This window comes from Nanorana parkeri, unplaced genomic scaffold (assembly GCF_000935625.1).
Source record: "Nanorana parkeri isolate BGI_ZX_2015 unplaced genomic scaffold, ASM93562v1 scaffold1656, whole genome shotgun sequence".
In the NCBI taxonomy this organism is placed as follows: domain Eukaryota; kingdom Metazoa; phylum Chordata; class Amphibia; order Anura; family Dicroglossidae; genus Nanorana; species Nanorana parkeri.
Window position 1 is genome coordinate 135,758 of NW_017307924.1, and position 19,410 is coordinate 155,167.

Here is a 19,410-nt window from a genome sequence, read left to right on the forward strand (position 1 = left end):
TAATGCAAATTAAATTATGTTCCAGTAAATGACTTCTAATTCAAATGGCTATTCTATTTCAGGGTATACAATTTCATTTAATCCTTAGTCACTCATTACTTTGACAACTGCCTATACTATTTTTTTTACCCAGCAAAGCCAGTCTTTATTCTAGTTGAGTTAATTAGAGAACATTTCCCTTAATGAAATGCACAACCTGATATTTGAAATGATGCATATATCAGTCTCTCTCGGTTCACAGAACATCTTGCTTTATTTTTTCTTACCGTGTCCACACAAAACACTACCGGCAGTTCTAGCATGCAACAGCAATTTCGGTATAGCGGACGTACTAATCATTGGCATCACGGCTCGATACTTTAATACTGCTCATGTGACAAAGAAAAACCCCTTCAGATAACAAAGGAAATATTGATTTGTACATAGTTTGGATGCTTATTTTACCTAGTGCTCTGGCCATGGTATTTTTATATCTCAATTACCCTGGCAGCTTGGAGCCAGTAAAAGGATTAATTATACTTCCTACATTAAGCAAAGCCTGACTGGGCATCATGAATTTATCATATCCAGTGAAGAGGAAGATTAGGAAGCCTTGTGAAGACAAGATGCTCTCTTTCAATGTGTTTTCTTTTCAACAGTTGGGAAATAAAAGAAGGCCGCTATCGTCAGGCCTTGCTGGCACAGCGTCATTTCAGCTTGTTCCCATTTGTACCTAAAGCCTTTGTCAACAGCTCAACAAGAATCAAAAGCAAACAACCCACTACAAACAGACTGTTGCGAGTGTGAACCGCTCACTCACATTCCAGCTGCTCAATGTCTGTTCAAACTCCTCACTGACAAGGTTAAGAGGGTGAGGAGGATAAGCACAAGGCTAAAAACATGTTGGCTGCATTGAGATAGATAGTGCTCCTAAACTATTAGACAGTGCAGTGCCGGGAGTTCTACAGCTCCCCCTCAAACCAATATAGTGTCTACAGACATGTGGACTTAGTAAAAGCAGGTGGATTCATATGAACTGACCTAAAAGTTAACCAGTCCTGCCTGGTATTTTCTCATGGCATTCTAAGCATTCAGCAGCTGAAAAGAATGTGTCAAACAACTTTGATAATGTATCGTTAGCAACAGATCTGCAGTATTTTGAGCAATGGATATCCACTATATTGATATATCAACAAACCTTTGTAGGGCATCCATAGGCACGGTATTGTTACTGCCAAATCCAGAAGATTATAGTCAGACTGAAAAATTATCTTGTGGCTATGGAGACTTCTGCAGATATGCCTTGGTTAAAAGATTTAGCAGGGACTGTATTTTTGTGGGCCACAATATTCCGCAGGACCAAGCTGGTGCCAGCCCAAAATTCAGGCCGACACTAGGCTGGCATCAGTTAGGTCTCCTTAGCACACAGCATATGTGCTTACCCAAAATGATCTGCAGTGGTTAGCTTTTCTGATCCCTTTATATCAATAACCCTACTTTACAAATTTAGCCAGAAGTCTAGGAACATTATATTAAAAAATCACCTACCCTTAACTCATAACATAGGAATAAGAGGTTAGTCCATTTTTTAAAGGGGCATTCAATGCAAGGACTTAATTTTGCAAAGCTGTAGATCAATTTACCAACTGCTGTGCCACCAGAGGGCTCCAAAACAAGCTCTGTACATAGTAATATCATAAAGTAAGAAAATAACTTTATTGCACGAAGATTACTGCAATAGATTGAAATGTAGGTTCTAAGCACCATGAATCTCTAGCTAGCATTCAATAACCTGACCAAAAGAAAGGTTTGCATTGATGAAAAACATTTCAAACGAACAAGAATAAAGTGTTACTACCACGGTAGATAAAATTCATGTGTGCTACTAATCTGTGTAGCTCCTTGACATCTCTTTCTAGCTAGCTGTTTTCTTGCTGATCCTCCAGAGGATACCAAAATGTCATGCTATAACCAGCACATAAGCATCCTCCAGCCCTGGATACACCATAACATCTAGGGAATATCAGTGACATTATCGACCTTGAAGGGTTCCCTTGACACCTCCCCGACATCCATACTGCAGAGAGGGCTTTAATCCTAGAATCATTACAGCCAAGTCCACATATAAGTGTTACTTAGCAGTTCCTGTCGGTGACAGATCCAGACATTTACTGTAGACTGCAGAACTAAAACACATACTACACTTAGGAGAGGCTTCCAATTTTTGTTGAGCATCTTTGCGGAGTGCCCCTACAGATTTACATCTGAAGCACTGAGCCTGGAACACTTTTGCTTCCTCAATATTAGAGGATTACTTCATTGACCTATCAATGAACACTATATCCCTGTCTGCAGAATCAATGAAGAGTAAATAATCAGCTATTGACCTCACTGTGGATAGTGAAGATTATCACAAGGTTATTCAGAAACTGCCGGATAGACAATGCACAGAGGAAATAATATGATATGCTTTCAAATTTAACAAAACCCAATGAAACCACCAATATCCTTCCACTCATTTTAGCAGAGCATCTGATGCCTATAGCTTACAACTACATGGACAAGAAGAAAACCTGCCAAACCAAGATTACTATGAGATGGGGACACGGCATGAAAGCTCAGCAAAAAGTACTACAGGAAGAGAGATATTTATCTCCCTTATGTCTCACAGCACCAACCAATCAATAACAATGTTCTTTATTATTTCCAATATCATAAAAAAAAAAAAGCAGTAAAAGAGAAAATATAGACACCACAAAATAAGCTAGAGGCTAAAGTTACACGGTTTTGTAGGACTTTTAAACTTCCTTTTTAAAAAGCATGCCGAGTGCAGACATCATTAGGCATGTGCATTTTAACAGAATTTATAGAAAACAAAACAGAAAGAAACCTTTTTTTTCTGGTGCAAAAACAAAACAAAAAAAAAACATACTTTACAACATTACAAACGTATTTGTAATGGTGTATAGGTGAGCACATAATTCAGTTAATGTGGATCTTTCATATCTGGCTGGAGTTTAGCTTTTAAAAGCCGTACTACAAGCCAAACAAATATGGTCTAAATGGGAGTTGAAAGCGTACATTTACTTAAATCTAGGAGGTCCTTATGGATGGACCTGGATCCATCATGTCTGCCTCTAGGGCCGTACACCGCCAGTGTGCGACTGTCAAACTCAGGAGCTGCAGGAAGAAGCATGGTGAGGGCGTACAGCTCCTATATCTCCATAGAGTTACATGACCTGCATGCGCACTTCAGCTCCGGGCGCAGCAAAAACCGGCCCTTCATGCTGTACAGAGCAACACGCCCCATGTGCATAATGCCTTAGGGTTTGTGCTCAAGTGAAAGCCCATTTCCACCTTAGTGGAGGTATTTAAAAAAAAAAAAAAACAAACACACATGCCAGCAATGTACACATGAAGCAGGCATATGCAGTTGCTGTATATGAACACAAACATACTTTTTTTGTCCTCCTTAAGCTCCTTTTGAAATGGCTGCCTCTGTGCTTTACAGTCTGTGTACATCAACACTCTCTGAGCTCTCTCTCCCCCTATTCATTAGTATTCATAGTGGCAACCACCCACTGGACAATGTATTGTGACCTGTAAAGGCCGAGGTGGTGTGCAGTGATCTTGTTACAATGACTTATGGGGAGTGGGGCAGCTGTTCTAAAATCTGACCTCAGAGTCAGACTGGGTTTGCTGTGGAGAAAATGTTCAATTTGTGGGACTCAGGCCTACTAAAAAGTCCACACAAAAAATGAAGAAAGCCTGCAATATTAGTCATGAAAATGTGCACACATATACATCATCACTGTACCTCTACGTTACCACAATAAATGCTAATCACTTACAAAAAGGTGGAAACTGGTATAAGGGTTAGATTGAGATAAAGGATTGTATTTAGTGATCAATTTACAGTTAGGGGTTAGGTGCAGGTAATGGTGAGTTATTGATTTATATATTCGGGTGCAATGTTTTTTTAGGACATGATCAATTTAAGTTTTGGGGTCTTGCATTGTGGGTGTGAAAGCTAGTGGTGTAAAACTCCCATGTGCCCTAATGATTTGCATGCTGGTCTAAAAGGACTATTATACAAATTTGTATATGTTAGTGGTGGTGTAGGCGTTACAGATAAAACCTAAAAGGTAGTACAGAGGGAAAGGATGCATGCATTAGCCCAAAGGAGGGCCAAATTTAAAAAAAAAAAACATCTTGAATAGTATAGCTTTTGCTGTGCAATGATTGCTGCATTTCTACTATCCAAAGCAGCATATTTAAGTCTGTAATAAAAGATCCTCGTGCATATGTCAGACACGCCTGTTTCCATAATGAGTGAAACACTTCAGAAAGCTTAGCATATCTAAAGATATCCAATGGGAACCAAAGAAGCCTAACTAATGACCATAAAATTACATGGGACTTGTATGCAATTGCTTCCATTTTCCCCCTAGATCATTTATTCTGCGGCACACCAATAAACCCAATCATTCCTAGATTTACCAGATCATTTTTTATTCATATCCTTGTGTATCAGTTGTGAGCTAGTAACATCCCACTGAGAGTGGTGTCATGCCAAATCCCTCAACCACTGAAAGCGCTGCCTGGATAAATCTCACTTCACTTTCTATTCTGCCAACCACTTAAGGCAGGGCCCATGGGAGCTCTTCAGTTTATCCCTGCTCACGCAATGTCACAGGCACAAGCCAGAATGGTCCAATCAGTGCCAAGAAATAAAAATGTTTGAGGAAAAAAAAAAAAAATCAGATGTTCATGCATTTCACATACCTTGCGCCCTATGGTCTGTTGCCAGGGCAACAGGAGACCACCAGCGAGAGCATTATTAGCTTTATAAAGTACGTCTCGGGGGCCATGGGCAGAGGAGCACTAAATTACAATGTTGATGCTTTTGCTATCATGTCTTGTGCACTGTTAACCCTTTAGTACAAAATATGCTTGCAAAAAATAATAATATCTAGGTTAAAAAATTTGAGACAAAATAGTTATTTTGATGTTCTATCTTCCTCCATGATCCAAATTCTATGCAAGATATTAAAATGCAAATTAATGAGTGTAATTGAACTTTTGCTCCGGTAATAGAGAAGGGATAGCTCTGAGGGGAATTAATAGGACTTCTCAGTAGAAAGGATTTGGACACACCGCAGTGAAAATTAAAGCAGCATAGGGGAAAAAAAAAAACAAAGGTTTCTTGGACAGACGCAATCACAGGACTACAAGAGGAGCCAATGTCTGCAAATCAAGCAGCTTTACCAAGTGTCATTTCCGTGGGGCACAGCCCACCTTTCCCAAGGAAAATCACAATGCTAAAGATTGTGCCTTATGTACAATTAGTCGCAAGCAAAGACTCACACCCCAATTCCTCAAAACCTTCCAAATTCAAAACAACCTTCTAATGGCCTTAGCCGCTAGAAACCCTCCTGGTCCATAATCTCAAGGTGTATAAAAAGCAACAACGCAGTGACATGTACACCACAGGCTGCAATAGGTACTATATAGGTTGAATATAAACAAACATATATGGATAAGAGTACAGTACATACAATGCCAAGGCCAGCATGTGTACAATAGCAAAAGAGGGCAGTGAACCAGAACGGCACAAAGAAGCTAAGTGATTATGATGTAACTCTCAGTGACTATCAAAAAAGTGCCCTGTTTTTGGGCAACAACATGGTGGCTTTAAAACTAAACAACATAGGTAAGGAAACTCAGGATAACTGTGCGTCTACAGAGACAATATGGAGCACAGGCAGACCAGCATCTGCAAAAGGGAAGGAAATCTGAGAAACAGGACGGGATGCCCGGTAGGGATGTCATACCCGACACATGCACTCCAGAAAGCAACATACTGCTAGGTAGCAGCAGAAGTATTTCCACAAAGAGTAAATGGGTGAAAGTACCCTGAAGCAAATACTCTGTAAAAAAACATGTGTAATAAATGGAAAATATAAAGGGAAAAGATTATGGCAATAATCTATTCTAAGATAATGCTAGAGGGTGGGGGAGGAGAAGAGAAGTAGCATACAGAATATCAAAAGGAGATATGAAATTGTATATAAAAAAAACTAGCGCATTGTTTTTTTTTTTACATCCTTACTAGGGTAACCGCAAGTTCAAAACACAGTCTTGTAAGTATGTCCAATCAAGTTATCCATTATTACTTGCAGCTAATACCATGTTGGAATGAGTATTACTTCATTTAAAAGAGTGACTTTGTAATTACACAATTGCCCTTAAGAGGTCATTCTCCTCCGGGTTCATCTGATGAACCAGTGGCACAACACTTTTTGCACAAGAAAAGCTTCCGAGCTTGAAATGTATGCTCAAATATATCTCATCGTTCACTAGAAGATGACCAACACCAATTTTTACTTCAAATAGTGAATGTATATCTACAAATTACAAACTTCTGCCCCATGAGGCTTGAATGAAAAACTTGGAATCACTTGTTTGCTTTAAACGGTCCTTGGCTTACGTACAGGCCAGTGACTGGAGTGAATTCTCTCATGTATGGATATGATCCTCTGTTAGTCACTTTCCCACAATGTTCCTTTATGAAACAATGGATATGACATGGTCTCTTGTGGTGACCCCCTATTGTTGCCATACTCGAACCACAATTACTTTTTGGCCATTGCACCAATTGCTTACTTCTTACCGTTTCATGGGTTTTCTGCCTTTTTTATTTGACTTTCTTACTAAGTGACACAGTGGGCTTTCTTTGTTTTTTTTGTTCCATTTTGCCCCCCCCCCCCCCCATCTTTGGTGGTCAGTAGCCCTTAAAACACCCCCCTCCCCTTCCCTTAATCTCTCCTTTCTCACTACAGCCTGGAGGTTTTAGGCTGATTTCACACCAAATGTGCAAATTGCCTCATCTTACATTGGGACTGTACTGCCCCTTTGTTCCAACACAGCCCCTAACGCATGATAAGGCAATTTGACGCATGATAAGGCAATTTGACTTGTTTCACACCACCGTGCTGAAAAAAAAAAAAAAAGTACTGCATGCAGAACTTTTCAGTGCAGCGGGGCGCAACACAGAAAAACCGCATCGCAAAAACAGAACTTAGTGAAATGTCACTTGTGAGATTTCAATAAAATTGTAACAAATAAAAAAAGTAAAAACTGTGTGATGAGCTAGGATTGGCACATCGGCACTGTGACTGCTAACGCACACCAGCGCCTGTGCCTTGTAACGCACCTGCTGGTGTGATTGCAGCTTCAATGAATGGATTGAATCATGAAATCCTCCTTCTCGCCTTTCTCCATTGTGAAAGGAAAGGGTGGGCTCTCCAAATGTACTGCAATGTATATATTTGTGATCACTGATTGGCATTCAGCGATTACAAGGCACAGAACCGTTCTCCAGCCGTTGCACATTATAGCAGTCAGTTATACATCATAGCAATACGCTAACACACATGCACTACTGCAAAAAATTCAAGTGAAGCAGTGCAAGGTCAGAGGCAGGCATGCCTGATCTGACATTTTAATAATACATTTTTAGAACAATACATGTTCTAGAAGTGCAGTAATCCTTTAAGGAGCAAATACATTGTTACATTTTTCCTGTAACATTATACCAGATGGAAATTAGATGTTTAAAATAAAATATGAAAGCACTATCTAATTGTATATACATTCTGATCCCTAAAGGCATTTGTTTTAACATAGAAGAATGGAGGTGGGGGAAAGGACAGCAGAATGAATAACGTCTTCCATTCAGTCTGCGGGAGAATGAACACACAGAGAGAGGCAGCCATTTCCTGGGAAAAGATAGAGCACTAATGAGAAATGACTTGCTGCTCATTCAGACAACAGTTCCCTTTGTGGTCAGGGCTTCCTGGCTGACAGGAACCCAGTGCCTCTTAATAGGATTTCCATATTATTTCTAACACCTGCCTACAAGTTATTTGTTTACATTGAAGGAGGCAAAATACTCAGATCAGACATCTGCTTCCAGTTCAGCTATATCTTAGCAAAGCATCAAGAAAGTAGCTTTGTTGCCATGGTGACTTCATTCTCTCCCAGTTGCCTGCCACACATTAACATTTCCAATTTTATTTTGCTATTCACTAAGCCGAACAGCTTTGAGTTAGTAGGGGGGGTGGGAGCGGGGGGAGTTTTTAGATTGTAATACAAACAAAGTTTGCAGTATATCTAAATCAATTAAGTGATCTGCAAAGTGAGTGTTCCTTATGAATGGTTTCTGGTTAGACTTGACTGAGCAAGCCTCAGCTTTGGAATCAATGTGGTTAGCACTGTTCAAACAGAAAAGTCAAAAAGAAAACACGCCACTTCAAACAATGGAATACTTTGCATAACCAAGTCTGAATTTACCTAGCTATTCAAATGAGAACAGCAGAGAAGAAGCACCAAGCTAGCTGCGGTTTTCAAGTGGCGATTTTACTTTTTAACCAATATATTTGAAATCTTGATTTTACCCAAAGAGTGAAATGATCACGACTAATCTCAATCACAGAGCAGGGAATGTTGGTGTGTTTTAACCCCTTCATGCCTGAGGCCCTTTTTTCAATTTTTGCACCCATGTTATATTCCACATATGATTTAAACTATGCAAATGATTTAGAATTCAAATGAAGAATGTAAATCAAGCTCAGATTTGTAAATTCTGTTTTAGGTTTAATAAAGATTTAACAAAAAGGTGTATATTAAACAAAATAACCAAAGAACATATATGTCAGAGATAGTGAGTTACTTGGTCATGGACATCTCTGAGCATCAGGTGCTGAAAATAGCAGTAAATGGATTGGAGTATACCCACAAACAGTGGGTAGGCGTATCACAGGCGCAGCAAAAATCCCAAATAGCATTTACATCTACAGATGCATCACATAATAAGCAGACAAAATCCTTGTAACAGGGCACTGCAAGAATAAACTCGTTGCAATCGGAGACCCTCCACGTGTGTAAAATTGGGTCAAAGCAGCAGAGAGGCTCAGTGCTTAAAAGGAGGCCAAGTGTAAAGATAAGTAATGGTGGTGGAAGGGTTTTACCAAAAATGTGGTATTATATTGTGTTTGCGTATACTACACTTATATTTTTACTGAAAATATAGATTCGATAAAAAAGTAAAAGCAACTATTGAGTGACAAAAAAATTTAAACTGCCACAATGTTATTCTACATGATCTCTGCTTTCAGAAAATATACAGTGTATGTGGTTTAAGTAATCTTCAGGCCTAAAATTTGCATCTTAACATGTGTGCAAAAAATTAACAAATAAAAATGGCTGCAGGAGTGATGGGTTAAAGTGGACCTTTACCCATATCTTTAAAATAACAAAAACACCTTTAGAAATGTTTAGTAATGACAATCTACAAAACACATACTTCTAGATAATTGCAGGTTTTGTATTCTTTGCATACCTTTCTCTTTGCCAGTCTTCTGACAGTGGCCATGTTTACTAAGCACAGATTACTAGCTCTCCTTTTACTTCCTTGATTACTAGCACATGTGACTAGGACATGTGTCCATGCACATCACCTCAGTGGAGGAAAATGCCTTTTCCCTGAGATCTCATGAGATTACAGATGATTTCCCAGCAATGCTCTGGTGATGACAAGGCAATCCCAGTGTGCATTGCTTTGGCAAACTGAAGTTATTTTGCCCTTTAAAAGCAGGAAGTGAATGCTCTGCATTAATTATCATACATAAGAGGGATGCATTGCAAGAAAATAATTTCTGAGTGTAAAAGGTCCACTTTTACATAGTAGATAAGGTTGGATAAAAGACGAAGGTCCACTCAGTCCAACCTATGTGTATGTGTGTGCAAGAATGATCTATTCTAAGAGTATACACATCCGAGTATGGTCCTGATACTTTTATGTACCTGGTCATGAGAGAAGTTCAGAGGCAATTACTGACAATTTTCTTGTGAAAATGCTAGATGCCTAGTTTAAAATACTTCTGAGTCAATGACTGGGAACAAGTAATATTAGCTCAGACACTTTAAAGTGGACCTGTAGCCAAAAATTGTCATGTCATGCCAATGGTTAATCTCCAGCCTTCTGGTTTCTCCATACATGTCAACAAAGTTTTGATGTAAAGACACGAGGGGATTTATCAAAACTAGAGCAGACAGAAACTGGAGCAGTTGACCATAGCAACCAATCAGCTTCTATCTTCAGTTTGTTCAGTTGAGATTCAAAAAACGAAAACAGACAAGCTGATTGGTTGCCATGCACAGCTGCTCCAGTTTTGATAAATTCTGTTCATTGTGTGTGGTGTGGAGAAGTGCGGTAGGCAGAGTAGGATGTAGCAGTGCAGAGTCTTACATCAAATGCTTATGGCTACAAAAGCATTTCAGTGGGAAAGAGAAAATCGTTCAGTTAGTGTAAAAAACAAAACAAAACTGGACAAGCATTTCACTTTGTTACATGATTTATGACAACAGTCTTCAAAATACAACATGCCTCGAAGGTATTTATTAATCGTAGAAATATTTAGAAACCATTCAGTAGAATGTCGTTTATATAGCAGAGATCAATTATTACATTAAAAACCCATAAAACACACACAAGAAAAGTTCCGAATTACGATGACCTTTTCCAGTAGTTACCCACAGTATCAATCAGAAAAAATGAAATCAAATAAGTCTAAATAGGGAATTTGAATAGGTTAAAAACACAACCAAACCAAGCTCTCTCTCTGAGAACAGTAGCACACAAGATGCTTCCCAGAGGAACCTCAAATGTGGCTCCACTTCACTAAATAATACCTTTCCTTTTACTGCGTCTACTGGGAGTGAAGAGAAAAGTCTCACAATTATGGATTATGTATTCTGGACCAGACTGACTTCAGACAAAGTACAATATGAGGAGATAAATACACAAGGTGTGTCAATTGCACTCCAACATCAAGATTCCTTGCTAAAAACCCATTCACATTTCTCTGCTTTGTGTTTGAGTCAGCCTTTAAAGCATTTTAATGTTTGGTAAAATTTAACAGCATTTATACCTGTATTTTCTCATGGAGTTTCTCACTGGAAAAAAAAACAACAAAAAAAACAAAGCGTCGCTGCAAACCCTCCAAATACAGGTGGAAAGGGTATGGTCATGGAACGCGCAAGCACATCAAGACATAGAAACGAAGATAAGAGTGAGGTAGGGCCATCATTGGAAATGTAGAAATGAAACATGCAGAATCCAAATGATAACAATGGATGTAAAATGTCCACAAGTGTACATTTTAAAAGTTGCCCAATCCCGACATATATGGAGAAGCTTCGAGGACCATTACCATGTATGACTGTAATAAGAGCCCATACTGCCTGTGCTGCCACTGACGGGCAAACAGGCTCAACCTTTTTTTTTTTTTTAAATCAAAAACTACATTACATGGTCTCTGTTGTCCAAATTAAAACCAGAATGTACTAAAGAATGTGGCATGGTGACTAGTTCAAAGAACTAGGAGATGAGATGCATTTTGCATGAGCAGCAAAAGTCTTAAAACTGAGTTTTGATGGCCTGTTACTGGAGATACAAGTGTCAAGAACAGACACCAGCTATTAATCTTGTTCTTTGGTGCTGCATCTTCCCCTTTCCTTTCACCCTGCTGCCATAACCTGTGGCCCATGAATGTATTAAACTTAAAGCAGCTATGGTAACAGCTTAAAGATCAACAGGGTAAGCCAAACCTATTTGGTTTAATCAAGAATACCCACAAGTGATCACTCTGCTGCATGCCACAATCATGTACTATATACCAATATACTCACTGATGTATGCTGTTGGTATATCTGTGGTTACTACATCTGTGGTGTAATTCCTTCCGGTAAGCTCTAGTGAATTGTTTTTTTTAGGCTTTACATTATCCGACCAGATGTCCACTACAATCATTAGCATGCAGCAATATACACTAGAGAAGCACAATGAGGATGGATAGCTAGAATAATGTAACTTAAAATGTGATCAAGCAAAAAAAAACAACACTATCGGCGCTTTAAGCGGAAATCACACTTAACGATTGGGGAAGGTGGCAGAAGGCTGTGACAGCGTGTCTACAACTGCAGCCAGTCCACATGAGCACAAAATACCACTTCCTCTTCTAGCCACAAATAAGCACTCATGACCTTACTAGGTATCCACTCTCCGGAAGTCACAAGCAAAACCAAAAGATAAGCAGAGATGTCGATAGCTAAGATGCAAAACCACACAGCAGGGAGAATAAAAAAAATCTTTATTAACAACATCACTGAAAAGCAATCAATTTCCATAGAAAGAAAATCAAGGCTATAAAAACAGGTGAGTAGTTCTGCTCCGCTCATAGGCAGTGCCCCCTTTTTGCCAATAAGCAATGCAGCTTAATTACTCGAGCCATCCAGGGAGTTTAAATTTACATTTTACAAGCGCTTCTAAAAACCGCCCTATTTAATAATCTACGTTGTCAAGAAAACACATTCCAAGTGCTTCCGACAATTAAACCTGCTCGATGTCTTGTATAAATCAAGATTTTGCTACCATAACAAAATGTTACACAGGGGCCCGCAGAACAGTGCCCATATTCTCATTACATGCAACACTAATTACAAGAAGCCGATCCAGAAATTTTCTGCGCATTAGAGGCTTTTAAAGGAGCGGTGAAAAAATTTCAGGCACCATTAATTTAAATTTGTATTGAAATTTCCTTTTGACAGATGGCCAAAAATTACTTATTATTTAGAATATCAAAACTGTCTGCTTGCACGTTAGGAGTGGAGGAGAGGCAAAAATTAAAAGGACGGAAATTTATGTTGTGTTTATTACCTGCTAAATGTTAAGGAGCAAACTCCTACGTGAATAAATTATGCTTTCTAAGAGAGAACAGGAAAAAGGACCCCAGACAGAGGTAGACTGGCTGGATAATTCGAGAACTAGAGAACCCTTTTAACAAGGAAATACTTAAGCGAGGGCAGATCAATAGGACACGCTAACTGCTACTCTGGGCATTGCTGCAAACATTTAAGGAAATTAGCAAACTAGTTCACCTTGCAAGGCTGGCAGACAGCCTCGGATGTTGACACAACCCCACTCACAGTTTAAAGACAATACAGCAGAAAAATCTGTCAAACCACAATTTCTCAATCACCACATGTATCTGCATCGACTAAAGGGGAAGCTTCTATCCATTTATAGCCTCACAACACAAACTGAACTGAAGCACACTGGTTACTCTGCAGAGAGCATTACCTTCTGTTACTCACTTTCAGCAATTTTTGGTTTTAGCTGAAATATCTGCAATGTGTGATAGCATTTAATCTTTTAAACAGATTAAGTGACGTGGTTCCTGTGTGTGAGGGAGGAGATTCCCTCTCGTGTTGCTGTCCTGGAAGACGTTATGGGAAATGACAGCTGATCAGATTTGTAGCTGAACATATATGAAACACACAGATATGAAACACAGAAATTGATGCAGCTCCGTAAAATGTACCAAAGTACCAAGTTTGACCTGGTATTTACTTTTTGCCCTTCCCATGCAGCAGTGCTCAAAGGGGGAGACAGAAGCAGCAAAAGGAGCTAGTCAGTTGCCTTGAAGTGCTCCTGTGCCATGAGGGACATGTTGGCAGGAGAAGAGAGCACATGACATATGAATGCATCAGTTTGTTGCTTCTCCTGTCACTCTCCATTCACAGGCTGGAGGAGAGAAGAGACCAGTAAGTAATACTTAAAGTGATACTAAAAACTCAGGAGTTAAATCTTAAGAATTCAATGAAGTACCTTAAAAAGGAGAACTGTGGGGTTAAGGCTTTTCCCCATAGTTCTCCTTATGGTAACGGGAGGACACAAACTAGCGTCCTCCCGTCACCCTAGGCTCAGTATACCGCGAGCTGTAGCTCGCGGTATACTGAGACGCCGCAGTATACCGCGGGCTGCTGATCGTGGTATACTAAGACGCCGCAGCTGAAGCGGATCCCGACAATTATGTCTGGATCCGCCCAGCTGCGTGACTGACAGCTGGCTCTGTCCATCTAGAGGCAGAGCCAGCTGTACCCGCCCCCTCCCCTGTCCGTTCCCGCCAGTCAGCGCTAGCGGATCGGAGCGGGGAGGGGGAGAATCCAGCCCCTCCCCTGTCACGACAGAGAGCCGTGATAGGATCGAGAGGTGAGCGAACGCTGGTATCTGTTCGCTCACCTCCCGATCTACTGAGCCGACCTGTGACAGTCTCATTGTCACAGGTCAGCTAGAACTATGAGGTGAGTGAAAAGCATTCACCTCATAGTTCTCCTTTAACTATTAACAAATTATTTGTGCATCACTCGGTTGTAGATCCTCAAATCATCTCTGAATTGGTGCCGACACTGTCCTTCCTTCTGGAGGGTGGCTACTTTTGGTCCCCATGTATGTTGTAAAGTAGCCACCGCTCCATGCTTACTCCTGTGATGGACTACAATCTTATGTTTAGTTTACCAATTTATAATTGAGATTGTAGTCTGTCCTGGGAGTGAGCTTGGGGTGGTTGCTACTTTACAACACACAGACCATGGGGAATAAAAGTAGCCACCCTCCAGAAGGAAGGACAGTGTCAGCACCAATTCAGAGATGATTTGAGTAATCTAAAGCCCACTCATTCACAAATAAGATACAATTTTTGTTAATAGTTAAGGTACTTTAATGTATTTTTAAGGTTTGAGATTAGCGTCACTTGAACCTGAGAAAAAAATTACACCTTCTGCCCTGCCAGACAAGGCTGTGTGGTCTGAGGGAGCTGTATAATCTCAGACCTGGATGAATAGAAAGACAAATCATTTGGCAGGACTGACAAACACAGTTTGCTTATAGGTGCCTTTCACTTGCCTTTCTGTCTGATCACTGCCTGATGAGTCAGGATAAGACATTTGTGAGATCATTTACAGTCAATTGACAGGTGCATTGTACCTGTAATTGGCCCTACTGACCTGCATTTACTCTGCTTGTAAACTGCAACCACCAGCTTCAAGAAGCTTTTGCATTCCCTTGACTTGGTATGTAAGAAAGCAGTTCTGATGCAAATGAAAGCCTGTCAACACAGGCCCTAAAGCATTACCCAGTGTCAGCAACTATTTTTCGAATGAACATACTGTCCCAGAGAGGACACAAAAATACTGGTGCTTGAGAGTTATACTGCTAACGTCTTTCTTGTGGATACAGATCTTGCGTAACACTGATCCACTCCCTGCTGCTTCCTGAATGGAGAGCTACCAGTAAATTACCATGCTACAGCAGTGTCAGTAAGAGGACGAGAGGAGACTGTAGTGGATATTGTGACACGTTAGAAACCTATTCATACAAACGTACTGTTTTAACACTAATTTAGAAAGGGATTAGTCCAAAAGGATAAATGCACATTAAAACAATCTGTGTGTACTTTTTACCCCACACCTTCAACCTAAATGATCCTACTCTCCCCAAATATGTACCTACTGAGATCTGACCAGCATGGTTTACATCCAGCACTACAAAGTTCATATATCACAACAGAGACCATGACATCTAGGTCTAGGCTGTACACAGGGCCTTAAACTCCATCCCTTTAGCCTACATTCAACAGTCCAATGTCAGGACATTAGCGGCCAGAAGATGCTCTGATATTGGATAGTAAAACCTGCTGGCTCCTGGATTGGCCTGACCGCGATAATCAGATTACTCTTTAAATAAAACATAATTAACAAAAGGCAGGGTTAAAGCCAAGGAGAACATCTAGAGAAAGTTTTGGCGCAGGAGTCAAAATTACTTTCTGAATGAAGGGTAAGAAGAGAGAGTTACGCAAGTGAAGTCCTGCATCCCATCTTCTACAGAAGTTTGTAATTTCATTCTTAATGGAGCTGCAGATCATAAGCCGATATACGAACAGCACCATTTAGTTGCTCTAGTGAAAAGCTTCATGTCTCCAGGGAAGCAAAGGATGCCAGAATTCATTGATTTCTGTACGGCTCAGAGCTGCTTCTAGTGATATGCTGTGAAGTAGGGACAGCCCCATAGACACCCTGCATGCCTGAATGTTTCAGCATTTCACAAACTGTTAGAACCCCAAAATCTACAAGTGTTTTCATTCAGACATAGTTGATTTGTCTCTGCAGTAGAAATGTGATAATGGGACAGTAGATATAAAACACCTCAATACCATCCTGGAATACATCATTTATATTGCACACTGGACCTTCTAATAGTACAGTTGGCCAACAGGATTTGTAAATTGTGAAGATTACAAATGCAACATACGAAAAACAAAAACAAAAACCCAGACAAGCCTTGATAATGCAGATATTTCCTCTTGAATTTGGAAAGAATCTGGTCAACGAAAACTGCAACTTGTACTACATCTGCACAAATGTAACAGCAAAATGATATGTAAAATAAAAAAAGCCCTACCTTAATTGAATCTCTGTCTGCGAGGCAGTCATCCAACAAGTCAAAAATGAAAGGGGGAAAAAAAAAAAAAAAAAAAAGAGAGAACGCATTTAGTTAGAACACAATAACAAAATAGTTATGTTTTATGAAATGGTTTTGCGTTTTTACTTCTGCTGACCTCTTTGATGATCACTGTCATGGTGCTTTTTTTCATCCTTTATTGGAAGATGAGACTGTCCAGAAAGGGCACTGGAAAGCGCCAACAGTCCTGCGCTGCTGCTGATTGGTGGGATGGCAGGAGGTTGCAGGCCGGAGGGATGAGGAGTCAGAGGCACCGGAAGTCCATGCCCATGAGACAGATGCTGAGCCTGGAGTTGTTGCTGCTGTGAGAAATTAAACATAGATCTTGAACTTGCTCAGTATGAGAAAACCGAATGACATACAATAAAGTCAGAAATACTGCCTTCAGAAAAGACAAAGAAATGTCTATGAGTCAATTTGAAAATTCATAGCACAGGCTATTATGATAATTTTTTTATTAGGAAATGCAGCACACAAACCACAGTAATATCAAGATAGCCTGTCAGCCAAGCGTGGACCTATACAGAGCGGGGTATCTACCACAATGCAAACAAGGCATTTGCCATGGGCTGCACATTGCAGGGGGGGGGAGAGGGCAGCAAAAAATGCAATGCCCAAACCAGTGAGGCAGCGCCTCACCTGACATTAAGAGGAAAAAAAAAATTATCCTTACCCAAATACACAGACTAGCTCAGCCTCCTCTCTCCAACGCTGACAGACGTGATACAGCTTCTGACAGGATAAGCAAAATACGCAGCAGGCTTCCATGCTACATTATTACCACAACCTGTCAGAATCTGGTAACATCGTGTGCGGGGTATCCATTGACTGACGGGTAACGCAAAATGTCTTAAACGGGAAGGGATGGGGCTCATTTAGATTGGGGGGTGCCCAAATGTAGTCTTACCTAGGGCAGCACAAAACCAAAATACACCACTGGCTATACATCAACCTCCAACCATAGGTAAGGCAATGTAATGCAAAATCTTAAGGTTCAGGTCAAAATCTAACAGGCTTTATTAAAATCTGGTGACAGACAATCCGATCTGATTGTGCAATCCCCTTTAAATTTACCAACAACTACACAATGTGAGGGCCTACCTGACTCGATAAAAACTTAATATTTTCTTCTCTAGAGCTCATTCACCGAACCATTATCCAGGCACACAAGAGCACTACTATGGGACGGATGCATATACTAGATATTTTAATAGTGAAAAGGACAGTGCCTATGCGACAAACCAGCCAGATGTCCAACCGGAACTAAAAACAAAAATAAATAAATATTCCTGGAATCTGGCTATTAAGATGCTAAATAAATTCAAAGTTTTTAGCGTGGGATTTAGCACCACTGAATTACTCTGTGTTCACTCCTAACACTTAAAAAGTGTTTCAAATCACGAAAATCTTACTCAAATACAACGCTTAAGAGTCGTTTGAAATATTTTTTTTTAAAACATCGCCATCATTACTGGTGATCCTGCCACAATTGTCCTTGTTCAGGGGCTTCCTGTTCTAGTGTGTCAACATTCTGTCCAGTTTCAAAATGTGCCCTTGCAATGTCTCCCTGTTAGATGGTCTTTCGAAGGAGACAACATTACAGTTTTGGCATGCATTATACTGGTATGGTCCACAGTTGGCAGCATCGGAAAACCCATCTTAAGGGCTCGCTCACAACAGCCACAGTGCGTTCCGGCCCGATTGGCCGCAGCCATTGACTTCAATACACCACCACGCCCCCTCCCGCCCCAAAACAAAGTGATTCGGCCGGAATGCGATCCAGTGCGTTCCGGGCACCAAGCCGGCCGGAACACACTGTGGCTGGTATGAACTAGCCCTGAGATATGCCATGTAGTCATAGCTGGTGTGTACGTAGCCAGGAAGGGGTTACAAAGAGATGTAACAAAGGTGAAAACAAGTTTAAAAAAATAAAATAAAGCAACTGGTTATGGAACAAAGTACATTAACATACTTTCACTTAACATTTAGTTAGGACTTAGGCCTGGTTCACACCTCTGCGTTTTACAGCGCGTTCCTACAGCTGTAAAACGCAGAACATGTGAAAACCAATGATTGCCTATGGGCTTGGTTCCCACCTGGGCGTTTAACAGCGTGTAGGAACGCGCTGTAAAACGCAGAACATGTGAAAACCAATGATTGCCTATGGGCTTGGTTCCCACCTGGGCGTTTAACAGCGTGTAGGAACGCGCTGTAAAACGCAGAACATGTGAAAACCAATGATTGCCTATGGGCTTGGTTCCCACCTGGGCGTTTAACAGCGTGTAGGAACGCGCTGAAAAATGCCCTACGCCCAAAGTGTACAGGAGCTTCTTTGTGGCGTATTTGCCGCGTGTATCCATTAGGATACAGCCGGATAGCCCGTGGAAATGTGCGTTTGTCACACATTTTTCGCGAGTTTTTTAATGCAAATCGCGGTAAAATGCACGGCAAACGCGCATATTCCGTACGCCTGGGTGTGAACCCAGCCTTATACCTACGTTGCCATGTCCCAATACCTAACCCTGTCCTTATCTCCAATCTTCATTTTCAATTTAGCTCTTAAACTGAATCCTTCACACTTGATCTCTCCTCAAAACAAACTTTAATTATAGAGCCAAACTCTTCGTTGAACCAGTTGCTATGCCCTGCATGATCAAAGCACAGGTTTACTTTAACATACTCTCTAAATAACAGACTAACCCTTAAAGGATTTCTCCACCTTTTGCAGAAAAATAACAAATGCACACTTCTTAATAAGAAGAATTGCAACCGTGATCATTTGATTGTGGGTGCAATGTGGCTCCTGCAGACTATACTTCCTGCCCATGTCTGTACGGAGGTCTGCCATGGTAGTTTCTCCATTGACTGATCCCGTCAAAGAATCTGTAAATGTGACACGGCTGTTCGGGCAAAGCCATGCACGGCCACACCAATTTGGAACACCAAAAGCAGCCTGCAGGGAGAAGAACCCCACAATTTAGGTATGTGGGGACAGGAGGTTGGCAATC

General features: G+C 40.6%; 1 protein-coding gene across 1 annotated transcript in view; it reads right to left on the minus strand.

The window, feature by feature from the left end:
• Positions 1 to 19,410, minus strand: part of LOC108799202 (transducin-like enhancer protein 4) — a 182,505-nt gene that overhangs the window by 62,415 nt on the left and 100,680 nt on the right. Inside the window, exons 8-9 of the mRNA XM_018571033.1 lie at positions 16,500 to 16,704; positions 16,343 to 16,359 (exon numbers count right to left, since the gene is read on the minus strand). Coding sequence (XP_018426535.1) covers positions 16,343 to 16,359; positions 16,500 to 16,704 — 222 coding nt within the window. The remainder of the gene's footprint in view (positions 1 to 16,342; positions 16,360 to 16,499; positions 16,705 to 19,410) is intronic.